General features: G+C 41.3%; 1 protein-coding gene across 3 annotated transcripts in view; it reads right to left on the reverse strand.

The window, feature by feature from the left end:
• Positions 1-839: 839 nt before the first annotated feature.
• VEZT (vezatin, adherens junctions transmembrane protein) overlaps positions 840-19,763 on the reverse strand; it is an 89,114-nt gene continuing 70,190 nt past the window's right edge. For all 3 annotated transcript variants that reach the window (XM_073651680.1, XM_073651679.1, XM_073651678.1), the window contains exons 9-12: positions 11,979-12,172; positions 7,027-7,121; positions 6,681-6,888; positions 840-1,961 (exon numbers count right to left, since the gene is read on the reverse strand). In XM_073651680.1, coding sequence (XP_073507781.1) covers positions 1,447-1,961; positions 6,681-6,888; positions 7,027-7,121; positions 11,979-12,172 — 1,012 coding nt within the window. In that variant the 3' untranslated portion in view covers positions 840-1,446. The remainder of the gene's footprint in view (positions 1,962-6,680; positions 6,889-7,026; positions 7,122-11,978; positions 12,173-19,763) is intronic.

The following is a 19,763-nucleotide window of genomic DNA, read 5'->3' on the forward strand; positions in this document are numbered from 1 at the left end:
TGATATAAATTTATAAGCGACCATCTGCTATGGCTTTGTAGGTGGTAGAAAACTTCTCCCTCCTGACCTGTCCTGCTACTGTTGACAGCCCTCCATTACAGAGACTTGATGTTAACAATTCTTCATTATCAGCCCAATATATATATATATATATATATATATATATATATATATATATATATATATATATATATATATATATATATATATATATATATATATATATATATATGCCACCACATCAAGGCTCAAACCATGCAAATTTTACCATTCAGCTGACCTTTTTTTTCCCAGAAAAACTTAGAAATTAGTTTAGTTTTTAGACCACTTAATTCTTGTTAGTTTGAGTAATGACTGCTTGAAAAACAAAACAAAAAATACATACACTATATCATCTATCCACAGAATAGATTGAGGATTTCTAAGGCTTCGTCTTCTCAGCACCATTCACTGATCCTGAGAAGAGCGTCCATAAGTCCCCTGTGTGGATGAAGCGTGAGTGAGCATGTATGACCAATGCTCCATTAATCTATAGTTCCAACAGATAGTCAATGGAACAGTAGTCGCAGATGCTCACTAAGGCTTCATTCAGGCAGGGAACTTTGGGACCTCTGTTCTTGTGATCAGTGAGGGACCCAAAGGTCAGACCCCCAGCAATCAAACATATGTCACCAACCTTGTGGGTAGGAGGTACATATCAATGGAACAACCCCTATTAACGGAATGAAATGAGAACAGTGAGATTATTATAATTAGAGACCTTTAAAATACAACTCAAAAAAGATAAATGGTTACCTGAAAATATATGTTCATGTATCATACTAAAATTCTCATACAGGTTAAGGTTTCTTGTGATTTTTTTATTATAAAAATTACATTCTAAGCTTAGAGAAGTGAAATAGTTTAAGAAATCTAGTATAGTCACAAAGGAACAATGTCATCAGCCAGTGCGCACTGTACAGACACAGCCAACGTGGCATTGGTACCACACTGGAAAACAAGGATTCATCCTGTCTAGAAAGCAAGACAACCAAAGAGGAGGACACAATATGAACAGCGGAAAACAAATTGCTTCTTTTTAAATAAATAACATTAAATATTAAAATAACCCAAAAGATATTTAGGCAGCTGCATTGATTTTACGATGACCACATACTGTAGATTGCCTTCCTTGAATCCGTGTGGAGCTTTAGGTTTCTCCTGTGAAAAGACGGCACTTAGCAGTAGTCAGGGACTTGTAAGACACAAATTGAATAACATGGAGGAGGGTTCGTTGAAACACTGCAGAGTTGAAGGCTGCAAACTTTCCAGGCACAGAGGATATTAAATCACCATGTGTTATTTAAAGAATAAATGTTTACCTCTAGCCCGCCTTACATAGTGAACAGGCTAACGAGTTAAGTTCCTCAAGAGTTCAATGGCTTGTCCCTTTTTGGCGCAACTAGGTCATTCTTCATTTTCTGAACATCTGTCTTCATTCCCTTCATCTCCAACACAAGCATCGCCACTCTCCGTCTCATCTTCATCATTGCCCCATTCGTCGCCAAAAGTCTGTTCTTGCAGGAAAGTAAATGTAAGTGATCGGGCAGCGGCTTGTGCCGCTAATCCCGAGGCAAAGTGTAAATCTGATGCCTGATGAATTCGAGCTAGCCTCTCTTTGATGGAGGCAGGTAAGACAGTCCTGGGTGCAGGACACGGAGGTTCAACTTTCTCATTACCACTAGCTTGTCCAGGCTCTTCCAGTAGCCGAAATGTTTCTCTCCCCTCTTGATCCTGATCAGTAACAGGTACCTCTGTGGTCTCATGAACAGAAGCTTCTGTATAAAAAGGTTCCGTTCCATTTACATCCCTGGTGACGTCAAAGCTTTGTGTTTTGCTTTTGATTTGGGTGTCTGGATCGAGGTCAGGAGAGGAGATAGGAATATCCATTATCTCCAAATGTGATAAAGGTTTAATTATGGCTTTTAGGAAAAAAAGAACAAAGAATAATTACTTACTTGAATTTATACTTCCCATTTAATAAACTACAGTAAACAGCTAGATAATAAACCTACTGTAAAGAAACAAGCTCACAAAAAGCATGCTCTATAGAGTGATTAAACTAAGGCACAACATATAACCCAGCGTTCCCAAACTCCAGTCCTCACGGCCCCCCAATACATCATGTTTTCAGGATTTCCTTAGTATTGTGGAGGTGAGAGGACCTGGGGCAATTTCTGATGCCTTGATGATAATTCCATCACCTGTGCAATACTAAGGAAATCCTGAAAACATGATCTGTGGGGGCCCTGAGGACTGGGGTTTGGGAAACACTGATATAGATGATAGAACCCCATACACACTAAAGTTAGACGAGCGGATGACCATCTTTCCGACTGATTTCCCAATTCGAGAAAAGGATTGGGAAAGTTAAATTACCATGCCACATCTTTTTATTTTTCAGGGAGATAAGCCGCCTCCAGGCCCTACTCTGCTCTTCCCTTTAGAAACATGTACGCTCAGGAGAGCCAAAAGTGCATGCATAGGGGAAGTCAGGAGAGATAGAGGTCGGTGAGTGTTTGGCCAAGCTCTGCCCAACATGTACGGACACCGTAATAAATTATTAGTAGCACTGAACTATAGTCTGCAATTTCCTTCAAAGCTATCACAGAATGGTCACTAAGGATCTGTTTAAATGGACTGTCTGGCAACAAATATTTACCGATCTGTGGTCATTTAAAAGCCTTTTTAGGCTATGTGCCCATGATGAAAAAATGCTCTGGATTTTTCCTAAGCATTTCTGCATCTCTCTGGCACAAAAAACTCATGCGGATTGTACATGCGTTTTTCCTGCCAGGAACATGCGGAAGTGAAGCGTTCTTCACTTGCATTTCCGCATGCGGGTTGACAAGCGCTTTCCAAGCGATTTTAGCATCACTTGGAAAGTGCTTGACAACTTGGTCACACTATATAAATCCATGCAACCGGTATGAATTTATATAGTGTGACCGTAAAGAATGGTAAAAAATAAAAAAATAAATCTATACTTACCCTTCTGATGGCCCCCGGAGTCTTGATTTGCTCTGTCCTCCCTTGCCGGCAGCTCGCGGTACACTACACTGAAGGACCTGCCGTCACATGACTAGGACGTCAGCGCAGGTCCTTCAGTCCACCGCGATATGCCGGCAAACGAAGACAAGTGCACCGCAGGCCATCAGAAGGTAAATATCATATTTATTTTTTATTTTATTCTTTTTTTTTTACAGGTTCTATGGTACCCGGGTCCGGAGGAGAGTCTCCTGTCCTCCACACCCGGGTACCATCTGCACATTGAAATGCATGGAATCCGCATCTACATATGCAGTGATGCGGAATCGATGTGTTCCAATGCAAGTCAATGGCGGTGAAAACGTAGCGCTTCCACAAAATAATTGGTAGTGCTGCGTTTTTTCCCGCAATGATAATCCGCAGCGGAAATTTCCGCAGCATGTGCACAGCGCATGTGGATTATCATTAGGTAACATGGCAGACCTTCTACCAAGCATTTTTTAAGCGTTTCTGCAGCGTTTTTGCCGCTGCGGAAACGCTTAAAAAACGCATCATGAGCACACAGCCTTACACAGGAAAACTGAGCTAAAGGATGCCCACTGAACGATCTGTATTACATCATTAGTGCACACAGGTTGCCCTTGTTCGTGCCATTGCGAGACCTGCTTACACTGGATGATGCACTGCTAATAATGAGGATTTTTAAGGCTAATCATTGCACCCGATGAATGAGCATTTTGCTCGATTATGGGCAGACATGTTTACACCACAAAGTTAACATGAAACGAATGCTCCAAGGAACGCTCTTTCATGATAACCTTTCAATGTAATTGCACCCTAAAGAGAATCTGTCATTTGATCCATGCTGCCCAAACAGGGGGCAACACGAATCAGAAACTGGATGCACAATTGCAGCCAAGTATATTTTTCTCTGAACCGCGCTGGCGTTTAAGTGACATGTTTTATACCTCCGGCTGAGGACTATAGGCAGAAGCAGGTGCAGGGCTGGACCAGTCTCATCTCCGGCTTTGGTCCACAGATGTTTAAAAGCATATTTTCTCTGAATCACTGGAGCGGCAATTGTGCAGCTAAGATCTGATTCATGTGCTTTCGACAGCATGAATCAGGCTTCCTCCAACACTAGATTACAAGAAGGATTATGTAGGCTCAGATATTAGGGTATATTCGCTTGTTTGTGCAGAATTTTCTTTCTGTAGCCAAAACCTTAACTTTTGGCAATAAAAACACTGTGTATAAAAAACAGCAAATAGCCTGTATGATTACATATGAACATAGCCCAACAGCCAATAGAGTGCAAGATTACAATTAAAATCAAGAAAAACTAGTAGATTAGAAAAGAAAGATTGAGGCCATTTTGATAAAAAACTGTTCACATGCAAAAAAGTCGACTTGGCTTCAAACATAATAGCTCTCTAAATCTGTGGCTTTTTGCATCATTGTCTGTTGCTAAAGTATCTTCCTTTATCTGCAATCCATTTACCCCGCTGTGAAAACAAGCTTCACGGCGTGAAAGACCTCCGCTACACTGCACTACATTTCTAAAATGAAGAGCATAATAATACAAAATTCCCTTATATGTAACAAATCCCCAAAGACAAACCTTCATATCATATAGCAATGTACTCAATCCTGCACTACATGGCTAGTCTTTGCGGTCTGTGACAAGTGTCAAGAAGAGGACAGCACAATATAAAATAAAATACTGAGGTCCTCGGAGCCATAGCATAAAGAAATACACCGAATCCAATTCACATAGTAGCAGCTTTATTAGATTCAGTGATTTTTTTTTATGCTGTTAAATGAGCAAACAAGACAAACATTGAAGAAAAATAATATTTGCTTCTTCATGCTCTGATGACTTGGCCAACTACATTTCAGACCACCTAAAACGGAAAAAGCAGAAACCTCGAAAGCTCCATTTTTCCATAAATTTACATATTTTCCAGTTCAGAGCAGATTGAGAAAAAGATTTATCCCAATATAGTACCAAACTGAATGCAAACTAACAAACTAATACTCCATCAACAGTAAAGAATGGAGTTACTAACTGCAAGTATGAGATGTGCAGAAAAGCTCAATCATAAACGGCATATAATTCTTTCGGCAAACGACATTTATTGAAGAAAACTAAAGAAGTGCAATATGATTTTATAATATAATCAGAATTCTGCCAGCAGCTTCGATACATTAAACCAATACAGTGTAGGGGACTGAAATAGAAGTATCAACGTACCTTTCTGGTCTTTGAGAGAGGTCTTATAGACCACAAGTCAAACTTTCAATCCATAGGTAAATTAGGTTGCAAGTGTCCAGTGGGTGGTCAGGCTCGCACACCTCGCAGCCAATTGTTGGCCTGCACACACTCTGGCTTTTACAGCTAATATGTTGTATTTAAAGAGGTTGGCCACTCTAACTTTAATATGTGATGGGACATGATTTTATGCCACTAACTAATATATGAGAATTAAAGGTCTCCGCCCGTACTGGCTAGCGAAGCCTTCTTTACACACATGGCACAGCTCTCCTGCTCTCAAAATTGGCTGATGATGCAGGAGCATGTGAGCAGAACTGTCAATCAACCTCTTTTGGAAGATCTTTATAGACCATTCTGGTCACATGCTCTTTCATTAGTGGTCATTTTTTTGAAGAGGAGAGCCATGCAGTCTGTAAAAAAAGCTGCACTAACAATTATAGGAGGAGAACCTGTAATACTCTTATATCAGCGTTAGAAGATCAATTTCCCAACACATTTGTTATGTGAATATCAAGTGGACAACCCATAATGGGGGATAAGGGCAACAAAGGGAATTTTTAATCCTTGCAAGAACCAGCTCAATGATGCAAAACTACTGGTATAACTGTTAATTGTTGTAAAGGAATTTCCTACAGTTAGTGAAAATTAGAGAAGGTCTGCAGATCATTTTTAGTTAGGTGACGATCAGAGGAACACTAAACCTAGAAAATGCATATAAAAAAAATAATCTCAAAATATCTTCCTAAGGCTGAATTCAGACATCCATGGCCCGAGCATTGCATGTGATGCCCCGACTGGCCACGGGTCTCCTGATGCCTGATATATGGGGCTACCAAGTTCAGGTCAGAAGACCTGTGGCCAGTCAGTGCATTGTACACAGACATCTGTATTGGTCCTTAATCTAATACTTTGATCCTATTTTCTCTTATTACTATTTAAAGTGTGTGTCTCAGGAGATCGGCCATGTCCCTCCTCCTCACTGACCTGTGTGTCGCTGTAGGACAACTGTCTGCATTAGAAGCCTCCGTGTTGTGCAGAGTCCTGGCAGGACAAGGGATCTTCCAGTCCACCCCTTGACTAATGGGGTGGGGCTTTGCCCCGCTACCAACCAAATAAGGGGCAGATCAGCAGATAACTAACCCCTTTATTCTCTGCAAGATTTATACCAGACTGACTTTTTCAAGATCATCTACAAACTAACAAGCATGACAACTATATTTTTTTATTACATTTACATACCAATTCCTAGGTTTAGTGTTCCTTATATAAAACAAACCATTATTAGGTTTTAGTCATTATTTAGTCTTTTACATAAAAAGAACATATGAGAAGCAAGGGGGTAAGCTGCAGTATAATAGAGAGGTTTGGAATAACACACCATGTTCACTAAAGAGCAACTGCTTCCATTTTTGTCTTTCAACTTCAGATGCCTTTAAGCATAGGACAGCCTTTAGCTCCTGCAATACTCTCTTAGATTCCTCCCGTTCTCGCTTCTGTCTCTCTCTCTCCTCTGGAGAAAATAAATACACATCATCTCTGCTAAATTCGTCATCTGGAGCTATGTCTTCAACATAGGCCTCAAATTCCTGAAAACAAAAATGATCGTCATTTCAGGGATAGCTATGCTTTGTGAAAGTACTGCGGATGAGAACCAGGGACTTTGCCACGTGGAGGAAAGGACCAGTCCTGGGGCTTGTGGGGACATGAAAGTGCTCATGGGTTACCTGCTCCTCTGGGACCGGATCTTTATCTTCAATGCGTAGTGCAGGAAGAACACTGGGCGTCATGGGGCAATGTGAATTCTCCCACGCTGTGGTAGCTGTATGTATAAGTGGAAAAGATATTCACAAGGATAGATATACAATACATTATCACTAGTGCATGGGAAAGGCAGCTTAGTTAAAATACTATTCCCAACTGAATTTAGTACGGTCTTGAATATCTGGTTGGCACCATCAAATCTGGCTTGAAGTCACAGCGTAGCAGCAGGTGCTGAAGTCACTGGGTGACCACACTGGATCTCCATGCTCCCATGGAAAGCCGTATAGTCACCTTACAATTCTGGAGGTGGCGCACATGATGCACTATTGAAAGCAGCTATGCTACAATCAGTTGTCAATTCAGCCACTTCTGTAAGATTCAACAAACATACATCAAGAGTCTCTGGAAAAAGTATAGCCTTTTACCTTAATAGTAATATTGTAGAAGTGAATTGCATGTATAAAAATACTTATTATCAGTGTACATTACTTCCATTGTGCTAGCTCAAATGGTCAGCATTTCTCTGCACTACATACATGATTTAAAGACAAAAAATAGACAACATACACTGCTCAAAAAAATAAAGGGAACACTTAAACAACAGAATATAACTCCCAAGTAAATCAAACTTCTGTGAAATCAAACTGTCCACTTAGGAAGCAACACTGATTGACAATCAATTTCACATGCTGTTGTGCAAATGGAATAGACAATAGATGGAAATTATTGGCAATTATCAAGACACCCTCAATAAAGGAGTGGTTCTGCAGGTGGGGACCACAAACCACATCTCGGTACCAATGCTTTCTGGCTGATGTTTTGGTCACTTTTGGATGTTGGTTGTGCTTTCACACTCATGGTAGCATGAGACGACCCACAGAAGTTGCTCAGGAAGTTCTGAGCAACAACCCACAGAAGTTGCTCAGGTAGTGCAGCTCATCCAGGATGGCACATCAATGAAAGTTGTGGCAAGAAGGTTTGCTGTGTCTGTCAGCGTGTCCAGAGGCTGGAGGCGCTACCAGGAGACAAGCCAGTACACCAGGAGACGTGGAGGGGGACGTAGGAGGGCAACAACCCAGCAGCAGGACCGCTACCTCCGCCTTTGTGCAAGGAGGAGCACAGCCAGAGCCCTGCAAAATGACCTCCAGCAGGTCACAAATGAAAATGTGTCTGCACAAACGGTTAGAAACAGACTCCATGAGGGTGGTATGAGGGCCCGACGTCCACAGATGGGGGTTGTGCTCACAGCCCAACACTGTGCAGGACGCTTAGCATTTGCCACAGAACACCAGGACTGGCAAAGTCGCCACTGGCACATGGAGGGCAGTGCGGCCCTCCAAAGAAATGCCACCCCACACCATTACTGACCCACTGCCAAACCGGTCATGTAGAATGATGTTGCAGGCAGTAGATCGCTCTCCACGGCGTCTCCAGAATCTGTCACGTCTGTCACATGTGCTCAGTGTGAACCTGCTTTCAGCTGTGAAGAGCACAGGGCGCCAGTGGCGACTTTGTCAATCCTGGTGTTCTGTGGCAAATGCCAAGCGTCCTGCACGGTGTTGGGCTGTGAGCACAACCCCCATCTGTGGACTTCGGGCCCTAAAACCAACCTCATGTAGTCAGTTTCTAACCGTTTGTGCAGACACAAGCACATTTGTGGCCTGCTGGAGGTCATTTTGCAGGGCTCTGGCAGTGCTCCTCCTGTTCCTCCTTGCACAAAGGTGGAGGTAGCGGTCCTGTTGCTGGGTTGTTGTCCTCCTACGGCCACCTCCACGTCTCCTGGTGTACTGGCCTGTCTCCTGGTAGCGCCTCCAGCCTCTGGACACTACGCTGACAGACACAGCAAACCTCCTTGCCACAGCTCGCATTGATGTGCCATCCTGGATGAGCTGCACTACCTGAGCAACTTCTGTGGGTTGTAGAGTCCGTCTCATGCTACCACGAGTGTGAAAGCACAACCAACATTCAAAAGTGACCAAAACATCAGCCAGAAAGCATTGGTACGGAGATGTGGTCTGTGGTCCCCACCTGCAGAACCACTCCTTTATTGAGTGTGTCTTGATAATTGCCAATAATTTCCATCTATTGTCTATTCCATTTGCACAACAGCATGTGAAATTGATTGTCAATCAGTGTTGCTTCCTAAGTGAACAGTTTGATTTCACAGAAGTTTGATTTACTTGGAGTTATATTCTGTTATTTAAGTGTTCCCTATATTTTTTTTAGCGGTGCATATACACACAGTTGTGCTCAAAAGGTTACATACCCCGGCAGAATTTTTCCTTTCTTCTCCTTGTTTCAGAGAATATGAATGACAACAAAAAAACTTTTCTCCACTCATCGTTATTGGTTGGGTGAAGCCATTTATTGTCAAACTACTGTGTTTTCTCTTTTTAAATCTTAATGACAACCAAAAACATACAAATGACCCTAATCAAAAGTTCACATACCCTGGTGATTTTGGCCTGATAACATGCACAGAATTTGACATAAATGGTTTTGAATGGCTACTAAAGGTAACATCCTCACCTGTGTCCTCTTTGCCTGTAATCAGTGTGTGTGCATAAAAGCTGAGTGAGTTTCTGGGATCCAGACAGACTCTTGCATCCCTCATCCAGCCACTGACGTTTCTGGATTGTGAGTCATGGGGAAAGCAAAAGAATTGTCAACGGATCTGTGGGAAAAGGTAGTTGAACTGTATAACACAGGAAAGGGATACAAAAAGATATCCAAGGAATTGATAATGCCAGTCAGCAGCATTCAAACTGTGATTAACAAATGGAAAATCAGGGGCTCTGTAAAAACCAAACCACAGTCAGGTAGATCAACAAAAATTTCAGCCACAACTGCCAGGAAAATTGTTCGGGATGCAAAGAAAGATCCATAAGCTGAAATTCAGGACTCTCTGAAAACTAGCCGTGTGGCTGTTTCAAGATGTCCAATAAGGAGGCACTTGAAGAAAAATGGGCTGCATAGTCGAGTCGACAGAAAAAAGCCATTACTGCGTAAATGCCACAAAGTATCTCGCCTACAATACACCAAACAGCACAGAGACAAGCTTCAAAACATCTGGTACAAGGTAATTTGGAGTGATGAAATCAAAATTTAACTTTTTAGCCACAACCATAAACGTTACATTTGGAGAGGGGTCAACAAGGCCTATGATGAAAGGAACACCATTCCTACTGTAAAGCACGGAGGTGGATCGCTGATGTTTTGGGGATGGGTGAGATACAAAGGCACAGGAAACTTGGTAAAAGTTGAAGGAACGATGAATGCAGCACTTAATCAGCAAATACCGGAGGCAAATTTGCACTCATCAGTCCGGAAGCTGCGCATGGGACGTACTTGGGTGTTCCAACATGACAACGATCCAAAACACAAGGCCAAGTTGACCTGTCATTGGCTACAGCAGAACAAAGTGAAGGTTCTGGATTGGCCATCTCAGTCTCCTGACCTCAATATCATTGAGCCACTCTGGGGAGATCTCAAGTGTGCAGTTCATGCTAGAACAACCCAGGAATTTACAGGAACTGGAGGCTTTTTGCCAAGAAGAATGGGCAGCTTTACCATCTGAGAAATTAAAGAACCTCCTCCACAACTACTACAAAAGACTTCAAGCTGTCATTGATGTTAGATGTCGCAATACACGGTATTGAGAACTGAGGTATGTGAACTTTTGATCAGGGTCATTTGATCAAATGTTTTTTGGTTGTTATTAAGATTTAAAAAGAGAAAACACAGTAGTTTGACAATAAATGGCTTCACCCAACCAATAACCATGAGTGGAGAAAAAGTTTTTTGCTATCATTCATATTCTCTGAAACAAGGCCAAGAAAGGGAAAATTCTGCCGGGGTATACTGGTGGAAAGCATGCCAAGACGCATGAAAGCTGTGATTAAAAATCTGGGTTAGTCCACCAAATATTGATTTCTGAACTGTTCCTGAGTTAAAACATGAGTAATTTGAGTTCTGAAAGCACTGTTTCTTTTTAAGCATTTTGACTCTATCATTTGCTGCAAATAAATACAAAATTTTTAGCTTTGAATTTCAGAGACATGTTGTCAGTTTATAGACTAAAGCAACAATGTACATTTTACTCAAAAATATACCTATAAAGAGAAAAATCAGAGAAACTGAAAATTTTGCAGTGGTCTCTTAATTTTTGCCAGAACTGTATATACACACATATTACAATATATATATATATATATATATATATATATATATATATATATATATATATATATATATATATATATATATATATATATATATATATATGTGTGTGTGCTGGCAGGTGTGTAACAAATGCTACAAAGTAGGAAGTCTTTCAAAAAATCTAAATGTTAGTTTATTTTTATAAGTTAACAATATGCAAAGCGAATGAACAAAAGAAATCTAAATCAAAATGTTAGTTTATTTTTATAAGTTAACAATATGCAAAGCGAATGAACAAAAGAAATCTAAATCAAATCAATATTTGGCGCAACCGCCCTTTGTCTTCAGAACAGCATCAATTCCTCTAGATGCACTTGCACAGAGTCATTACTTTCATAAGTAGGTGAAACAGTCATTTACTGAAACAAGAAGGGTATGTGTGCATAGAGTATTCTTGCTCAGTTTTCAGAACAGAAACTGAATGGAAATTCCTAGTTTTTGAGGAGAATTTGGAGACTTTCTGCTCCAAAAACTCCTCAAAAAGCTCAATGTGAACAAACCCAAACAGCTGTGTAGGAGGTTTAAAACAAGGTGAGGAAGGGCTAAACTCTGATACAAAGGTGCGGTTGTGGAAGACTACTCTGTCTTGCCATGGTGTATGACCTGTGACATGAAACTGAGCAACAAGAAACAGGATATGTGAATAAGCAAAGAGCCCGATTGAATAGGAACACTACCAAGAAGTCGGTCATACCTTTTTTTGCTGGAGGCTTTCGAACCATCCTTTCCACCTGACACAAGGCCTCTTCCCAGCATGTGTTACTGGCTTGCACATGTGGTTGAATCATCTTAAGCTTTTCTTCCAGTATAAGGGAAGCTTCAGGTGTCATGCCATGCGATTCCTTAAGGGCGGAAAGTTTTTCAAGCTCATCCTCAAGTATAATTACCCTAGGCAAGGAGATTGCAGGAGATTGGAAATCACATTGCCGCCTGCTGTGACTTTTGTGCGGTGTACAAGTTCATGCAAGATGTAAATAAACATATTTTCATATATGAACAGCAAGGAACATAGGGCTGGATCCATCAAGCACTTTTTGACAGAATTGTAGAGTAGAACAGCTAGAAATGTCTCAATATTTTTGCAAAACTTATAGTTGCTTAAAAGATTTATGACAATTGCTATGTTTCCACCAGTCCCAGCCAGCTCTCCCTACTTTTTGAAAAGTAGACGAAGCATCACATGCAGGAGGCATGGCTAAGCATGTCAGGAAAATTCATCATAATTTGCACCATAAAAGTGATGTAAATTAAGAAAATGTTCTCCAGTCGCTGAATATATATTGTGGTGGCACTCGGAAGCTAAAAGATGCATGACTCTTAATGAATTTGGAACATCATACTCCAGCACACTTCATCAAGACTGGCATACAAAAGCCCAATCTTGGTGAATCAGAGCCACAGTATAACAATTATCCAAACTAAAATTATTTTATGAAATGAAAAGTTATAAATAAGTAGAGTTGTTCTCAAGTTGTGTCTTGAGCAGCACATAGTTTTGTAGTCTCCTCACTTTGTTGCTGGGGAATATAGTCCACCTTGAGTGACAGTTCTGGTCAGAAGCTTCTCCTGCTATGACGACACATTAAAATGTATTTTAATAAAAAAGTATGATTAAATTGCTTTAGACCATATGAAAATAATCATATTTGCAATTGACTTGATTTTTATATTTGTTGTCATTCTCCTTCTGTGTCAGCTTTTATCTTACATAGTGCACAGCTTGTTTCAAAGGAGATCAATCACCAAAAGCCTGGCGAAGAATTTGAAGTTGTTACATTCTAAATTGAGGAGTTAACTCTTAAGATTCCATAAAGCTCATTGATTTCTGTACAGCAGTTACCTTCCCTCCCCCTCCCTGTGAGCTCTTGACTGAACTGCTGTTATAAGTCCTGCATAATCACAATTCTACAACCTCCAACTTTGGCAGTTTCCAGAGCAGTTTTCCTAATCACTGCTCTCACTTTCAAGAGCTATGTGCTTGTCCAAATACCCTGATAATGCTATATGCAAGTAAAATGCAGTATCAAAACAATGACTGTAGCAGAAGAAAACTGACCAGAACTATCACTCAAGGAGGATTGCGTGCCTGCAAACAACCAGGATATAAGAAGATGGCAGAGCTGTAAGCTGCTCATGTGACAACTTGAGAATATCACTTTGGGTCTGTCATTATTCTGAATTCTACACTATATATTTACATATAGAGATAACTGTCCCTTTGATCAAGCACATGGCTCAGGAAAATGAGAAGCCATGATTAGGAGAAATGCTCTGGAAACTGCTTATGGTGGGTGCTGAGGGATAGTGATTATACAGGACTGATAACAGAAGCTGGGTAAATAACAGAGGGAGAAGAGGGAGTTGAACAGCTAACTGCTGTATAGAAATCATTGGGCTACAGTATGATTTTAGGTGTTAACTCCTCTCTTGGAATGTGGCTACTAATCGGATCGGAGAGGTACAGCTGTACACTCTTTAAGATAAAAACTCTCGCAGTAGGAGAATTAAATAAAAAAGTAGATTACAAAAATGCTTATTTTTTATTCTTTGGCAATTTAATAAATGAGAATAACCCTTTAAGGTTTATTTACACTCATTTAAAGGGACAGTCCCAAGAATAATGCTGCTTTTGCTATATATTGGAAGGGCATGTGCAATTGGCTGAGAGGTCTGAACATATGAAAAAAAATGTTTATTAGATCCCCTAAAAGTACATAATTTACATCCTTATTAATTCCAGATTGTCTTAGGGCAAAAGTTAACCTTAAGCAAAATTATAATACAGCAAAACATATACTGTAAATTTGAATATTCTGTAATAGTTTACTTCTGCTGCCATTTTATTAACTTTTTCTGACACTATAGCAAGGATATTAAATGCTATTAAAAAAAGTACAGTACATAATAAAATACCAATAATACTAGTAGTAATAATAGATACTGAAAAGAATACAGACATTTTGCTTTCCAATATACTTTGTATTCTCAGTAGCATTTATCACATATATTTAAGCAATTGTTGTGCCTAGCTGGAAATAATGAAGGTGCAGCAACCTACCCCTAACACAAGAGGCTTATTACATTCACTGTAGAGGCAGCCAGCAAGGTGCAGTAATCCCTTTACATACTATGGTAATCTTTACACACAAATAGGGAAGAACGTTATCTCTGTATTGCAGCATTTATATGTAATATAAAGCATGCGGAGCTAAAACTGGTTACTTCAAAGAAAGGATTATCTGTCTTCACAGGACTGCAAGTCTGTGTTCTTAAGCTGAATACAAAACTTCCACTTTAAAAAAAAAATTATGTTTGTTCTGGATACAAAGGTTGTCTAGGCCTCATTCACACATCCATTTTGCACGTACATGTTGTATCAGTTTCTTTCACGGATAGAATACCTACCAATTATAATATATGCTGCTATTCACATGTCCATGCTTCTTCAAGGACATTGTGTCCATACAAAACTCATGGAGACATATCCATTTTATTCCGGTATCACAGATGAAAAGGGCCAATACAAGTCCATGAAAAACACATGCTGCACACGGATGCCACCCGTATGCCATCCTTCTGCTGTCCGTGTTTAACATTGCAAAGTATAGGAGAAGCTTTGTCATTTCTTTCTTTCTTTATCCAGCAGTGAAAAACACTGATGACACACTGATGGAAAAAACAGATACACGGATGACACACTGATGGTATAAACAGACACACTGATGACACACTGATGGTAAAAACGGACACACGGACGACACACTGATGGAAAAAACAGATACACGGATGACACACTGATGGTAAAAACGGACACACGGATGACACACTGATGGCAAAAACAGATACACGGATGACACACTGATGGAAAAAACAGATACACGGATGACACACTGATGGTAAAAACGGACACACGGACGACACACTGATGGTAAAAAAGGACACATGGATGACACACTGATGGTAAAAAAGGACACATGGATGTCACACTGATGGTAAAAACGGACACTCGGATGACACACTGATGGAAAAAACAGATACACGGATGACACACTGATGGTAAAAACGGACACACGGATGACACACTGATGGCAAAAACGGACACACGGATGACACACTGATGGAAAAAATGGACACTCGGATGACACACTGATTGTAAAAACAGATACACGGATGACACACTGATGGTAAAAACGGACACACGGATGACACACTGATGGAAAAAACGGACACAGATGACACACTGATAAAAACGGACACACGGATGACACACTGATGGTAAAAACGGACACACGGATGACACACTGATGGTAAAAACGGACACACGGATGACACACTGATGGTAAAAACGGACACACGGATGACACACTGATGGCAAAAACGGACACAGATGACACACTGATGGTAAAAACGGACACACGGATGACACACTGATGGAAAAAACAGATACACGGATGACACACTGATGGTAAAAACAAGCACATGGATGACACAATGATGGCAAAAACGGACATAGATGATACACTGATAAAAACGGACACACGGATGACACACTGATGGAAAAAATGGACACTCGGATGACACACTGATGGAAAAAACAGATACACGGATGACACACTGATGGTAAAAACGGACACACGGATGACACACTGATGGCAAAAACGGACACACGGATGACACACTGATGGAAAAAATGGACACTCGGATGACACACTGATTGTAAAAACAGATACACGGATGACACACTGATGGTAAAAACGGACACACGGATGACACACTGATGGTAAAAACGGACACAGATGACACACTGATAAAAACGGACACACGGATGACACACTGATGGTAAAAACGGACACACGGATGACACACTGATGGTAAAAACGGACACACGGATGACACACTGATGGTAAAAACGGACACACGGATGACACACTGATGGCAAAAACGGACACACGGATGACACACTGATGGAAAAAACAGATACACGGATGACACACTGATGGTAAAAACGGACACACGGATGACACACTGATGGTAAAAACGGACACACGGATGACACACTGATGGAAAAAATCGACACACTGATGGAAAAAACAGATACACTGACACACTGATGGTAAAACCGGACACACGGATGACACACTGATGGTAAAAACGGACACACGGATGACACACTGATGGTAAAAACAGGCACATGGATGTCACACTGATGGTAAAAACAGATACACTGATGACACACTGATGGAAAAAATGGACACTCGGATGACACACTGATGGAAAAAACAGACACTGATGACACACTGATGGTAAAAACGGACACACGGATGACACACTGATGGTAAAAACGGACACACGGATGACACACTGATGGAAAAAAATCGACACACTGATGGAAAAAACAGATACACTGATGACACACTGATGGTAAAACCGGACACACGGATGACACACTGATGGTAAAAACGGACACACTGATGGTAAAAACGGACACACGGATGACACACTGATGGTAAAAACGGACACACGGATGACACACTGATGGTAAAAACGGACACACGGATGACACACTGATGGTAAAAACGCACCATACACTGATGACACACTGATGGAAAAAATCGACACTCGGATGACACACTGATGAAAAAAACAGATACACGGATGACACACTGATGGTAAAAACAGACACACGGATGACACACTGATGGCAAAAACGGACACAGATGACACACTGATGGTAAAAACGGACACACGGATGACACACTGATGGCAAAAACGGACACAGATGACACACTGATGGTAAAAACGGACACACGGATGACACACTGATGGCAAAAACGGACACAGATGACACACTGATGGTAAAAACGGACACACGGATGACACACTGATGGAAAAAACAGATACACGGATGACACACTGATGGTAAAAACGGACACACGGATGACACACTGATGGTAAAAACGGACACACGGATGACACACTGATGGAAAAAATCGACACACTGATGGAAAAAACAGATACACTGATGACACACTGATGGTAAAACCGGACACACGGATGACACACTGATGGTAAAAACGGACACACGGATGACACACTGATGGTAAAAACAGGCACATGGATGTCACACTGATGGTAAAAACAGATACACTGATGACACACTGATGGAAAAAATGGACACTCGGATGACACACTGATGGAAAAAACAGATACACTGATGACACACTGATGGTAAAAACGGACACACGGATGACACACTGATGGAAAAAACGGACACAGATGACACACTGATGGTAAAAACGGACACACGGATGACACACTGATGGCAAAAACGGACACAGATGACACACTGATGGTAAAAACGGACACACGGATGACACACTGATGGTAAAAACGGACACACGGATGACACACTGATGGTAAAAACGGACACACGGATGACACACTGATGGTAAAAACGCACCATACACTGATGACACACTGATGGAAAAAATCGACACTCGGATGACACACTGATGAAAAAAACAGATACACGGATGACACACTGATGGTAAAAACGGACACACGGATGACACACTGATGGCAAAAACGGACACAGATGACACACTGATAAAAACGGACACACAGATGACACAATGATGGTAAAAACGGACACACGGATGACACACTGATGGTAAAAACGCACCATACACTGATGACACACTGATGGTAAAAACGCACCATACACTGATGACACACTGATGGTAAAAACGCACCGTACACTGATGACACACTGATGGTAAAAACGCACCATACACTGATGGTAAAAGCGGACCATAGACTGATGACACACTGATGGTAAAAACGCACCATACACTGATGACACACTGATGGTAAAAGCGGACCATAGACTGATGACACACTGATGGTAAAAACGCACCATAGACCGATGACACACTGATGGTAAAAACGCACCATACACTGATGGTAAAAACGCACCATACACGGATGGCACACTGATGGTAAAAACGGACCATACACTGATGGCACACTGGTGGTAAAAACGGATCGTACACTGATGGTAAAAACGGATCGTACACTGATGACACACTGATGGTAAAAACGCACCATACACTGATGACACACTGATGGTAAAAACGCACCATACACTGATGACACACTGATGGTAAAAACGGACCGTACACTGATGACACACTGATGGTAAAAACGGATCGTACACTGATGACACACTGATGGTAAAAACGCACCATACACTGATGACACACTGATGGTAAAAACGCACCATACACTGATGACACACTGATGGTAAAAACGCACCGTACACTGATGACACACTGATGGTAAAAACGCACCATACACTGATGACACACTGATGGTAAAAACGCACCATACACTGATGACACACTGATGGTAAAAACAGACACACTGATGGTAAAAACCGGCACACTGACCAAACACTGATGGTAAAAACGGACCGTACATGGATGGCACACTGATGGTAAAAACGGACCATACACTGATGGCACACTGGTGGTAAAAACGCACCATACCCTGATGACACACTGATGGTAAAAACGCACCATACCCTGATGACACACTGATGGTAAAAACGCACCATACCCTGATGACACACTGATGGTAAAAACAGACACACTGATGGTAAAAACCGGCACACTGACCAAACACTGATGGTAAAAACGGACCGTACACGGATGGCACACTGATGGTAAAAACGGACCATACACTGATGGCACACTGGTGGTAAAAACGGATCGTACACTGATGGTAAAAACGGATCATACACTGATGACACACTGATGGTAAAAACGCACCATACACTGATGACACACGGATGGTAAAAACGCACCATACACTGATGACACACTGATGGTAAAAACAGACACACTGATGGTAAAAACCGGCACACTGACCAAACACTGATGGTAAAAAAGGACCGTACACGGATGGCACACTGATGGTAAAAACGGACCATACACTGATGACACACTGGTGGTAAAAACGCACCATACACTGATGACACACTGATGGTAAAAACGCACCATACCCTGATGACACACTGATGGTAAAAACGCACCATACCCTGATGACACACTGATGGTAAAAACAGACACACTGACCAAACACTGATGGTAAAAACGCACCATACCCTGATGACACACTGATGGTAAAAACGCACCATACCCTGATGACACACTGATGGTAAAAACAGACACACTGACCAAACACTGATGGTAAAAACGCACCATACCCTGATGACACACTGATGGTAAAAACGCACCATACCCTGATGACACACTGATGGTAAAAACAGACACACTGACCAAACACTGATGGTAAAAACGGACCGTACACGGATGGCACACTGATGGTAAAAACGGACCATACACTGATGGCACACTGGTGGTAAAAACGGATCATACACTGATGACACACTGATGGTAAAAACGCACCATACACTGAT

This window comes from Phyllobates terribilis, unplaced genomic scaffold (assembly GCF_046119375.1).
Source record: "Phyllobates terribilis strain yellow unplaced genomic scaffold, ASM4611937v1 Scaffold_11__3_contigs__length_659146591, whole genome shotgun sequence".
Classification (NCBI taxonomy): Eukaryota; Metazoa; Chordata; class Amphibia; order Anura; family Dendrobatidae; genus Phyllobates; species Phyllobates terribilis.